A 12,583-nucleotide genomic window follows, 5' to 3' on the forward strand; every position below is an offset into this window, starting at 1 on the left:
GGTCCCCGGGCCCGGGGAGGGCGGGCACGGAGCGGAGCGGGGCCGTGGATGCCGCGGGTGCCTCGGGCGCCGCTCCCCCTCGGCGCCGCTCCCGCGCGGGGCAGAGCCGCCAGGGGGCGCTGAGGTGCGCGGCGCCGGCCCCGCCATGGCCGCTGTTTCTCGCGGCGTCTCGCGCGATCCTGACGCGCGGCCACGTGACGCGGCGCCGGCCGGGCCGCGCCGTTCGGCCCCGCGCGAGCGAGGGGAGCGGAACCGGTACCGCGGCGGCACCTGCGGGGCGGGACCGCCAGGGAGCGGGGCCGGGGGGGGGAAGGTGGCGGGGAGCTGAGGCCGGGCCGGGCCGGCGCTTCCCGGTGGCGCGCAGCCAGCCGCGGCCTGGTCCACACGTGGGGCCTGGTCCCGCCGTACGCGCCCGGGCCCGGTGGGTCCGCGCCCCCAGCGGGGTTCGGCCCCGCGGCCTTTGTCCGCCATGCCGCCGCCGCCGGAGCCGCAGCCGGAGGCGGTGCCCGAGCCGACGCTGGAGCAGTGGCGGCAGTACAACGAGACCGACCGGCAATGGGCGCTGCGCCGCCGCTTCATCCTCCGCCACCTGCCCGCGTACCCCGGCGCCGCCATCGACAAACTGCTGGCGCTCTCCGTGCTCTGGACCAACCACGTCTTCATGGGCTGCAGGTGAGCCCCGCGGGACGCACCGGGCGCTCTGCGGGCTCCCCGGGCCCGGAGCTCGCTGCCAGCCGGGGGTGCCCGCAGCACGGCGGGGCTCGGCGGCTCAGCCGGACACGTGCTGCGGGCAGGTCCGGGTGGGAGCTTGAAGCCGGGACGGAACCCTCGCGGGGAGAAGGGGCACAGGCTCCCGTCCTGGCTAAATCTCGGCCCCAGATGCGTTTTTGAAAGTAGCCGCGGAAGAGGTGGGATGAAAGGGGCTGATGCAAGAGAGCTTCTGTCCCTGGCCAGTTTTGTTTGCTCGAATATGTCGGTGTTTGTGTGTGGAGGGGAGCAAACTACTGGAAAAGTTTATATGTGTTTTGCAAGTAGTTCTTGATGTCCCGCCCCCAGGACTCGTTAAGTTTGTTGTGCTGTGCTGTGTCATTTTAAGTGCGGAAAGAGTTTCCCTCTAAGCACAAAGCAGCCTGTACAGTTCCCTGAACGCTCAGCTTTTCTGGAAGAAATAGACGCGGAGAATGGAAGGGGTATCCTTTCATCTAGCCGTACTGTCCGTAGCTAGCTTGTGGAGATCTCCAGAAACGTCACCCACGTTCCACTGACACCTTTGATGGTGTGATTGTTTTTAATTGGACGGAAGGACCGAAGCAGTTGCTTAACGATCTGCAAACTGTGCAGTGACAGAATAGCTTGTGAGCATTGGTGGCACATAGATGGACTTTTAATAACGTTCCATCCCGTAGGCCTTGTTGGGGAATACTTTGTGTCATCTCTACAGAGCAAAATCAGTATCTTTAAATACAGATCTGCCTGCTTCCTTTTTTTCCCTCTAGGTCAGGTCCTAAACTGTTCTGCTCTGCAAACACCAAAATTAAACATAGGTTTAAAATAGTTTCAAATTCCAAAGCTTGAGGAATATGTTAAAATTGAGAATGTCTTCTTCGTATAGAGTCTTTGTGGTCCATCTTAATGTGTTTGTATGCTGTCTTAGTGAGGGACCTTCTCTGTGCCTCTGCTTTTGGGAATGGTGCAGTAGGCAGTTACAGGGTGCTGGCAATAGAAGTGAACAGCTGTGTGGGAAGGTTCCAAATCCCAAAAACTGATGCAGTTTAAGCCTGTCCATGCACATACTTCCTGTGATGGACTCCTTCACCTGCAGCTCTCAGGGGAGATGAGGTTTGGGCAGGATGCAGTCTAGAGCCATTATCAATGAAGATGTTTCCCCAGAGCTGGTGTGTCTAGCTGGGAGCACTGCATAGTGTTAAACATTGTGTTAAACATAGTGTTAAAACAATTCTAGCTTCACTTACAATTGCCTAGGGAAAAAAGGGACCCACAGCATTCACTAGAACTGCCTTTTGCTGTTTGGGAAAAGCAGTTGTTGATTTATCAGGTAAATAGCTTCAAAGATGAGGGATTTTTGTTGTTTTCTCTTAGGTTTGTTGTCTGGAGTTTGGTTTGGGGTTTTGTTTTCCTAATGCTGATTTCTTGTCAGCTGAAGATAACCTGTTTGTCAGAGTAGCTCAGCTAGTTAGAGCAGGGTGCTGATAAATGACAGTGTTGTGGGTTCAGTCCACGTATTGGCCATTCACTCAAAACTTGGACTTTGTGGGTCTCTTGCAACTCAGACTATTCAGTGGTTTTGTGAAGATCAGATCAGAGTCTTTGTAATGAAATCTGAGTGAGTGTCCAGAATGCTTAGAAAACATGGTCTGTGAGGAAGGGGTTAAGTGAAATGCTCCATTTATTTTAAGTGTGGATGAGAGAAGGTGCTCCTATTCCCAGATATGTTAAAGGTGGCTGAGAATGGGGGCAGTGGTGCAGGAAGGCATTATGCTCCAGAGCTGCAGGGATCAGGATAAGGGATAACCTATTAAAGTCACAGCAGGGAGATTTCAGTTAGGTGCTGGAGGCACTGCGTTCCCCTGGCCAGATTAGACAAACACATGTTGAGACTGATTGATCTCCTCCCTACCTCCAGCAGAAGTATGGGCCCCAAAGATCTTCATCCTTTGTGAAGAACGACAGGTGTCAAATCTTTTTCTTACACTCTGCTGAAAAGGGACATTGTCCTTCACAGGTAATGTCGTCTTGTCCCTGTAAGCCAGAGTGAGAAACAGATTCCCACTCCCCTCCCTTTTGGTTGCGAGAGGGTGAGGATTTGTCTTGGTTTGAAAGACAGGCGTCTGCCAGGATAGCTTGGAACCTCCCTTGGAATGGAAAATATGATCCCCTTCCCTCCGAATTATTATAACTTTGAAATTACAGGGTTTTCAGGCAAAGCTATGGGAAGAAGAACATCAGTTCTTTGCTGGTGTGTGTGTGCAGAGCAAGGCAAGCAGCAGCAGCAGCAGGAACAGAACACAAAGCCAGGCACAGCCTCTCTGGCTGCGGCACCTTCCCTGCGCTGCAGTTCCGGGCACGGCCAGCAGGGGCGCTGGGGGCTCCCGGCCGGGCAGGGGCCGTGATTCCCGGGGGGGGTGTGAACAAAATGTAACGGGAGCTGCGGGGCCTTGGCAGGGTTAAAGTGCAGGGTTAAAAGGCTTGAGGCAGCGGCAGAGGTAGGAGGCGATAAATAGATGGTGAGGGTCCTTTCCAGTGTGATCAGGTGTTAATAAGGTCCCAGTTCAGTGGCTGCTCTTCAAGCAAAGGCTCATTCACAGCAGGAGAAGCAGTACAGGGCTGGGCTCTGGCAGTGGCAGCAAATTCTCTCCGCAGTAATCAACAGCTCGACTGTCCTTCTCTGATGCCAACAGCGAGAGAGGGAGAAGAGCTGAGCCCAGCCCCTCGTCCCCCAGCCAAAATCTCATGTTATTTTTGCCCTTCCAAAGAGAAAACCCCCCAGGTAAGACAGTAGCAAGCTGCACACTTCCCTCACCTTGGCCATTTCTTTAGTCTCTCTTAAGTAGTGGTCGTTGTTGTCTCTTAGCAACAGATGGGACAAAGTCTCATGAGAGAAAGAAATAAAAGGAAAAATCCTAACCCCCGACTTGGTGGTGGGTATCACCACTATCTCATGTCCCTTTGATGTCTCCTGGAATTTTCTTCCCATTCCCGGTTCTACTGCCTCCACTGAGGGCTGAGCTGTGCTGGTGAAGGAGGCACTGCAGTAGTCTGTGCTCAGTTCTCACACAGGAATTTATATGGATCTAATTTCTGCCTGGCCCTCTAAATCAGGAGCAGGAAAAACCTTTCTTGAGTGGAGCTTGAGTAGATTTCCAGAGCTCGTGGAAAACAGCAGTATTTAGAAGCTGGTGCAAATCACTGCAGCCCTGGCTGTTGGGGCTCCTGTCTGTGGGCAGTGCCCTGATGCTTTCTGACTTTGGAAGGTGAGCATAGCATTGCTCTTCCTCCTTTCTGAACCATGGCGTGGAGCTGTCAGAGACTCTCCTTGGATAGAAAGGTTTGAGTTCCTGTTCAGCCTCAGTGTGCAAATGGCTCGAAATCATGTGACAGATCCCCAGTGCAATGGAAAACTGAGCTGGTGGGGGATGTAAGGCCTAGAGGGATGGGACAGGGCTGTGCCATCCACGTCCTGCCTGAGTGAAACTGTGGGTGCTGCAGCAGGATCAGGATTTACTCAGAGCTTGTCACAGCCACCTCACCTCTCTCGTGGTACAGGAAACTGAAACATTTTGCTTACAGCACCCAGCTAGAATTTAGTTTGGCTTTTGGTGACATGCAGGCTCTGACTCTCCCCTACACAGGACTCCTTTGCCAGTCTAAGCTCTGTGTTTGATTCACTGAAGCTGCTGCTCCTCCTTCACACCCCAGTGTTCATTATTAGTGCTCCTGGCAGCTCTGCCAAATACTGTACTTTGCCAGCTAAAGTATTTAAATTTCAGTTTAAAACACTGTCAGTGTGGTGGCTGCATGGTTTACTCAGAAGTGGGTTCATGCAGAGCCAGGTCAGCTGGTGTGTCAGGTGTGTGCCTGTGTGCCCGTGCCAGACCAGCTGTGGCAGGGGGACAGTGGCCAGCGCTGTGCTCTGCTCCAGCAGGATCAGAGGAGCATCTCCCTTGCACCTGCTGCTGTGTCTCAGGCAGCTTTAGTTCTTGTTTTACATAATAAAGGCTTGTGTGTGCATGTGTGCTGCCCCTGGGGCCGGCTCTGAGGTTCTGCTGTTGCACCCACACAGGTACGGGGTGCAGGTGATGGAGAAGGTTCTCAAGATGGCTGAAGGCATCGACATTGGGGAAATGCGGTCGTACGAGTTGGTGCCCAACAGGAAGCTGAAGAGATACCGCTCTCCATCGGACAGTGAGTACCTCTGCCCTGCTAATGACCCCTTCCCTGTCCCTGTTTGGTGGCCATCCCTGCAAGCGTGGGGACTCCAGTGTGCCATGGGTCACCTCTGGGACAGCCAGCACAGCCAACTGCAGGGAGGTGCCAGTGGTGTGCTCTGCTGGACTGCAGAGCAGTTCCCCCTCCCCTGCCATGTTCATGATTCACAGAGTTCTGTCTTTGCTTAAGAAAATGCCATTTTTCATTTCAATTATCAGGTAATTGATTTCCCCTAGGGATGGTGTCTGGAATAGAATACCTGTCTGGCTTCGTCTGCTGTGGTGGGGGGTGATGTTCTGAGCTGAGGAAGGATTGCACATGTACATAGAGATGTTCAGCTCATTGATTTTGAGTTACAGCCTGCTTGGAGTTTTGAGTGGATGGGAAGCAGACATGATGTGTAGTTTTAGGTTTGTTTTTTTTTTTACTCCCTGCTGGACCCAGAAGAGTTCTGTGTATGTCAGTCCAGTCCTATGGTCTTAGGGATCAGTGTTCCAGCTGTAGCTTTTCCAGTGGAGGAAATGCAGCAGGCAGAGAGGGCTGGCAGTTTGTTGGCTCCGTCTGCTGGCTTCTCCATGGCACCTTCAGAGCTGCCTGTCCTTCCTCTGGAGAGGGGCAGGAATTGTGCCTGGGTGCAAGCAGGCCCCCGTGTCAGTCAGCAGTGTGGCTGTGTAAGGCACAAATGGTCAGACAGCACAGGACTCCTCTGGGCTTGGATATAATTTCTAGCTCTGATAAAGTTGCTTCCCTTACTTTGACAGCCAGCAATCTTTCTGTGCTTCCGTGGGTCAGCTGCAAAACTGAGGAGATACTTCTCCTGTGTTTTGTCTGTCACAGGCAGCAGCCCTGAGGGCTCTCCAGAGCTTGTTGCACAGACGGCATAATGAGCTGCTCTGCTGGCAAGAGCCTTTAGGTGCTGCTGCAGTGCAACCATCAAAAACAGATGAGGAAGAAATGCAAACTGTGCCATAATTCATCAGAACCGATGGGCAAAGGATTTATTGTGTAAGAGCATTGTCACCTGGTTTCAGTACAAAGGAAGGGCTGTTGATGCTATGTGCAGGTGTTGTTTTCACCTGCAGCGAGCTGGGTGGTGATACCTGTGCTGTGGTTGTTGATGTCTAGACAGCCTGACCTACAGCAGGGCTGCACACATTGGCACTGGATTAGGCAGCATTTCCTGGCACTGAGCTGGCCTTTTGCTCCTCCGATGAAATTACACACATGTACCACGTCAGAATGTGGGTGCTGAATCTTCCACAGGAGAAGTCTTGTGTAACCATCTCTTAGATGTAACATATTTGCTTGTCAGCTATTTGATTCTCCCTTTCTGCAGTAGCTGTGCACACCAGGATAGTCTGTCTCATTTGCATTTCTTCTGGTGAAGAAACAAGAGGTCTGTCAGTAATGGGGCCCTCAGTCACCGCTGATGGGCCTTGAGGCTAGGGCAGATTTCTTCGTGTTTGCTGCCCTTTAGCCCAAAGCAACTACACTGAGAGAAAATGGCTTTCTATTAAATCAGTAGCAGTCCCGTGTGTTTTGGAAAGGGGGGTTTGGTACCACTGTTCCACCTCAGATGAGAAGACCTGATGATAAAGTAGTTTATCTAGCATCATCCTGCAACCCTGCAGCAGAGTCAGAGCTGAGGCTCTAGTCCAGCTCTGGTGTTCCGTCTTGTTTGCCATAGTTTTACTTATTTTAGTAGATTTGAAGGGGTTAACTTCAGAAATGACCAAATGGGTCAGTGTGCAATGCTGGGAGGCAGCATCATGTGGCTAAGTATGATTTTTGTGTGGTAGCTGTGAAGGTGGAAATACCACTGTAGTGACCTGCACAAGAATGCCTGGCTGAATGATGAATTGTGAATGTCTTTTGGAAGGAAACCTTTTGGATTTTGGCTAAGGAATGCAAATCCTGAGTTCAGAGCCTGCAGGCTCCTCTTGAAGATCACTTTCTGAAAACACTGTCTCCCTGTCACAGCACATATTGATAATTGCGTAATTTTCTTCTATCTCATAGGTCCAGAGCCAGAAGAGATTGCTGAGCCACCCAAAAAGGTGGTCCCCAGGTTCCGAGTGCGACCACGCTTTGAGCCCATACATTTTGTCGCCAGCGCTGAGAAGGATGGCAAGAAGGACAATTCTCTGGATAACCAAACGCAGGAGGTGAACCAGGAGGCAAATACGAACAGCATGGCTCAGCCAGCTGAAAACTGTACAAACTCTTTTGTGAATGCACGAGAGGTGGATCCCCAGCTCTCCAGCTCAGGGCCTGCAAAGCCAAGCCCAGCAGCAGCAGCCAAGAAGGCTGTGAATAGTGTGGACTCTACCACAAGCAGCGCCTTGCAGGTTTCTGTTTCCCCTTCAACTGCCCCGTCTGCATCAGAGACTTTCCCTCAGTCAGCAATAATGCTGAAGCAGAGCTTTATGGAGAAACTGTCAGCAGCTGTCTGGAAAAATCTTACTAATCCAGATGCAAACACTGGGACGGATAAAATTAACTTCACGTATCTTTTGACACGTTCAATTCAGGCATGCAAGACAAACCCTGAATATATTTATGTTCCTCTGAAAGAGATTGCCCCTGCTGACCTTCCCAAGAGCAAGAAGCTGCTGACCGACGGCTTCGCTTGCGAGGTGCGCTGTCAGAACGTGTACCTGGCCACCGGCTACGCCGGCAGCAAGAACGGGTCCCGGGACCGAGCCGCGGAGCAGGCGGTGAAGCTGCTGAAGAAATCCGTGGAAGTTCGAATTGTGCAGCGGAAGTTCAAGCACACTTACCACGAGGACCTGGTAGTGTGTGAGGCAGGTGTGTGTCGCCCAGATTTCCCTCCTGCGCTCAAACCTCACGAGGAGTTCGTAGCTGCCAACAGGGACTGTGTCCCAGTGCAGCCTGGTACTGAATCCGCGAAAGGTGCCACAAATCCCAACAAACACTGGACTAGTTTTGTCCTCACAGAGAATGCCAGTGATGCAATAGGAATACTTAACAATTCTGCCTCATATAACAAAATGTCTGTTGAATATAAATACGAATTAATGCCCAACCGCTCGTGGCGTTGTCAGGTTTATCTCCAAGATCACTGCCTGGCTGAGGGATTTGGCACAAAAAAGACCAGCAAGCACGCAGCAGCTGAGGAGGCACTGAAAATCCTGCAGAAGATGCAGTCAAATATAGCATCCCTCAAAGTGACCCAGGTGCAGAAAGTGGGCTGCTCATCGCGGGGCTCTGGGAAGAAGAAGGACCTGAAGGACCTGGTGATCTACGAGAACTCCAGTAACCCGGTGTGTACCCTGAACGACACCGCCCAGTTCAACAAGATGACGGTGGAGTACGTCTTTGAGAGGATGGCAGGCATGCGATGGAAATGCAAGGTGATGCTTGAAGATGAATTCATCGCAGAAGCAGTTGGAGTGAAGAAATCTGTCAAACATGAGGCAGCAGAGGAAGCCGTGAAAATCCTCAAAAAGACTCAGCCAACTGTTGTTAATAACCTGAAGAAAGGCACTGTCGAAGACGTCATCTCCAGAAATGAGATTCGAGGGCGATCAGCAGAAGAGGCTTTCAAACAGAAGATCAAAGAAGACAACATTGGGAACCAAATTTTAAGAAAGATGGGCTGGACAGGTGGTGGCCTAGGGAAGGATGGTGAAGGAATTAGGGAGCCTATTTCAGTAAAGGAGCAGTTCAAAAGGGAAGGACTTGGGCTTGATGTAGAAAGGGTGAACAGAATCGCCAAGAGGGATATTGAAGAGATCATTCGAAACTATGCACGCTCAGACAGTCACATTGACTTGACTTTCTCTAGAGAACTGACCATGGATGAGCGGAAGCAGATACATCAAATTGCCCAAAAATATGGTCTTAAAAGTAAATCCCATGGGCAGGGACACAACAGATACTTGGTGGTGAGCAGGAAGCGGCGCAAGGAAGATCTGTTAGACCAGCTGAAGCAGGAAGGCCAGGTTGGGCATTATGAACTTATCATGCCCCAAGCAAACTGAGGTGAGGTGTCCCCTTTGACCAGAGACTGAGTTTCCTGGACACTCAAGTAAAGAAAGAGATGCTGCATTTTTCTTGTGGGTAATAATGACATTAAAGTATTTTTCTTTGGCAATATAATTTCTAAAATGTTGTTAGGTGTTTAGGACCGACTGAATTCTGTTCGAGCGCATTAGCACAACCCAAAAGCAGTAGTGCTGTTACTGTATGTGTCTTTGATATTACTTGTTCCTTCACATTTTAATAGTTTTGTAATAGCAAACACACATGTCCAACAAGAAGGAATTTGACATAATTTAAAATTAAGGTCCCTTATTCTTCTTGAACAAAGAAGGGAAAAAAAAACTTAAAAAAAGAAATTAAAAAGCAAAGGAAATGCAGTCTGGGGGCATAAACTTGTATGTAAAATTGGTATTAATGACAACAAAAATAAAGTTTTATTTCTGGAAAAAAAGGTTTTGTCACACTTTGTATTAAAAAAGTGTGAAAACTTGATTATTTTAAGAAATACATATATCGAGGTCTTGTCTCTGCTGTGTGTGTATGTACAGTATGTAAACCTTAACCAGTTTAGTGGTAGTTTAATTCATAGATTTCTACCTTGAATCTCCCATTCTGAGAATCATTGAAGGCGCCTTCATTGCCAGCGAATGGGACTGAGAGAATTGCAGCCTGTTTCTACTTTGGAGAATGGTGGACATGTGCAGATACCATGGTGAAGTGTGAAATATAAAAACTGGAGGTAAATGCAGAGCCCACGTACAAAGATGCTCATGTAGCTTGTGAGGACTGTTATATAACTTATTTTTTTACTTGGAATATCAGCTCTTTAATCCTGAACAAAACCGAATCTGTGCCTGGTTATTTCTCTGCTCCATCCCTGTCCCGGTGCTTGTGTCTGGTGAGGGCGATTCCCCAGGAAACTCCTGGCTTTGCCCTGACCATGTGTGAGTGTGGGAGCTCTTCAGGGCTGGCTTATGCCCCTGGGAGACCTGAATGCTTCCCTCCTCAGGGGAAGCAGCCTCTGAGCTCCATCTGTGCTGCTCTGCCAGCAGGGTTACAGGACACACTGCCCTGAGCCTTGGAGAACACTCACTTCATGCTTGGGATGCTTAAGGGATAGCAGTTGACCTTGGAAGAGCCGGAGTGGGGCATGCCTAGAGATGCTGGTTGTTCTATCAGCAGTGGGGTCTGCAGATGCCCTATACTGCTAAGCCAGTCCTACTGCAATGCTTTTGCCTGGTCTGTTGCCGTGTCTCAGCCATCACCTTCAGTTTTTGGTGCTTATATTTGCCTCTCCAAATCATTACCACCCTCCTCTACCTTTTTTCCCATCTCTTGTTCTGTTTTTAAATGCTCTCAGGGCTGAGGTGAGGATATCTAACCTCAGAATGTCCCCGTGGTGAGCACTTAGGGGGATTTTGATCCCTGCAGGGTGAGGAGGAAGAGGAGAGCCTGCCCTGGCAGGTGAGATTCAGGAAGCAGAAAGCAAGCATCCTTTCCTCTCTGCTTGGCTGCAGCACAGCTTCTGCCTGCTTGGCCTGCTGAGTAACAACTTGCTGCTGCTGTGAAAAAATAATATGGCAGTTAATTCTGAAAGTAGGGGTTTTTCCGTTTTGTTTGTGGGGTTGTTTTTTGTGCATTATTTCTTCTCCCTATGTCTGAATTCTGCTCTTAAGAACACTGGGCTCTAGCAGATGGTGCTGTAGGAGTGAAAGAAGGCTGGTACTTTCTAGGGAAAGAGAAGTGAAGCCCCTCCTCCCTAACTAGGGTATGCACCAGGTTGTTAGAGCTTGGTGATGCCAAGGCAGTAAGAGCACCACTGGTATTCCAAGATGAAAATCTCCTCTTTTGGGAGAGGTGGGGCCTAACTGTAGTCACTGTAGCTCAGCAGGGGCAGCTGGCCCTGACAGTCTGTGCAGGATGCTGCCGTTCCTGTCCTGGGTGGTGGCTGTGACCCCTCTGCCACGCACAGTGCCCGTGCAGGACCTGGGGGGGCTCAGGGTTTGGCTGCCAGGGCCGTACAGGGCAGTGGGGAACAGCAGCACTGCTGTCCCCAGGGGGGCTGTGGAGCCTCAGCCTTCAGGAGAGACACTACAAGGGCTGTGATGGAGTCTGAATAAAGGATTGAAGGGGGAATTGAGCTGCTTTGGCACCTCTGTGCTGCTCATTTCTGGCTGCCATAAGAACCCGCTCCATTGTTTTGGGGGTTTTTAACTAGTGAAACAAACACAAGAATGGTGGGACTGCTAGGAGGCCTTAGTGAGACTTGTCTCCCCTCAGAACGGGCTGTGCCTGCAGCAGGCATCACAGCTGCCCCACACGAGGCACAAGGCTGTTGTCACTGCAGGTACAAATCAGCATTAAATCTTTTGAAATAGCCCAGCCACAGAACCAGCTTTTGTTACCTGCCACTCAGCATCAATCCTGTTTTCTACCTGCTAAGACAGGAGAAAAATGAATGTGACTCTGGTATCACCTGAGCTAACTCAGGGTCACAGGCTCTTTCTGTCCCCAGCCCAGTCCTTGCCCTGCTGTTCCTGTAGATGCAGCCAGCCTTGCCTTTCCTCCACTGCCCCTCCCCTGCACTGCCCCAGGCACCTCTCCCCCCACTGCTGCCCACAGGAGGAAATATTATACAGTGCTGGAGCTTCACCCCACACCCAGCTGTTGGCAGCCCAGTTAAATAAGCACAGTGGTACACTTATTGCCTATTTATACAATAAGCACTAAGGTTACACTTTATTTACAACTTTTGAAAAATGTACAGTTTCTTACATGGGTTACTTGTGCAAAGTTATAGTTTTCAACTAACAGACCAATGTGCACACAAAAGACACTGGAACAGTGGACAACACAATTGCAGGTTCCATCCCACACTGCTGCTTAAGGTTCTGTATCCAAAAGGTACAAACTTGCCTTACAAAAAAAGTGACTGGACTTACAAATGTTTTTTTTAGAATTGAAAAAATACTTTCATAAAACTGAAGGGAACGAACTCAAGCATGCAGCAGTAGCTCACACAAACCACACGGTCATCTACAAAGAGCAGAAACTGCAGACTCGAGTGCCTACCCTGGACTTAATTCAAACTTTCCATAAGACAAAGTTAGATCCCAAACAACTTATCTTTCTCAGCTAAAGATAAGGGGCAGGAGAAAGACACCAAAGGAGAGTAATTCCATTGCTGGAAGAGGTCAGGTTTTACCTCTTCCTTAATGTGGAAGGCCTTTTGCTGAATATCACAGCTCTACCTGGTTTTGTCCAGTAATGCCTCAGTGACAGGACTATACAAACCTACTGACAGTGTCTGTAGGCTGTCCTTTAAAATATTAATTAAAAAAAAAAAAAAAAAAAAGGGCTTGTCTCTCACCCTCAGCAAAGATTCAAGTACCACAGCCGTAGTAATTTATGTAGATCTGTACATAAATCTTGCATGTGAAGTGCAGAAGTGACAAGCATTCCAGGGTCCTACTAAATCTTTGAACTGGAATCAATTGAAGAGTTGATTTTTTTAACATGAGTAAAGGACTTGATAAACCAATACAAAAGGGAAACTAAAGATGATTTCTTCACTCAGTACTTACAAATGCAGCGGGGTCTAAATCAATAGAAGAGGTAAGTGACCAGCCTG

General features: G+C 49.8%; 1 protein-coding gene across 1 annotated transcript; it reads left to right on the forward strand.

The window, feature by feature from the left end:
- The first annotated feature begins 232 nt into the window (after positions 1–232).
- Positions 233–9,059, forward strand: NKRF (NFKB repressing factor). The gene is made up of 3 exons (XM_056491737.1): positions 233–672; positions 4,802–4,923; positions 6,967–9,059. The coding sequence occupies exons 1-3, from the start codon at positions 470–472 to the stop codon at positions 8,949–8,951; spliced, it is 2,310 nt and encodes a 769-aa protein (XP_056347712.1). The 5' UTR covers positions 233–469; the 3' UTR covers positions 8,952–9,059.
- Positions 9,060–12,583: the final 3,524 nt, after the last annotated feature.

This window comes from Oenanthe melanoleuca, chromosome 4A (genome assembly GCF_029582105.1).
Source record: "Oenanthe melanoleuca isolate GR-GAL-2019-014 chromosome 4A, OMel1.0, whole genome shotgun sequence".
Lineage (NCBI taxonomy): Eukaryota > Metazoa > Chordata > Aves > Passeriformes > Muscicapidae > Oenanthe > Oenanthe melanoleuca.

Excerpts from the sequence above, each read along its gene's own strand:
- NKRF (XM_056491737.1), top strand. The coding sequence starts at position 470 with ATGCCGCCGCCGCCGGAGCCGCAGCCGGAGGCGGTGCCCGAGCCGACG. Across the intron at positions 673-4,801 it reads CACGTCTTCATGGGCTGCAG|GTACGGGGTGCAGGTGATGG; the intron begins GTGAGCCCCGCG and ends GCACCCACACAG. Across the intron at positions 4,924-6,966 it reads ATACCGCTCTCCATCGGACA|GTCCAGAGCCAGAAGAGATT; the intron begins GTGAGTACCTCT and ends TCTATCTCATAG.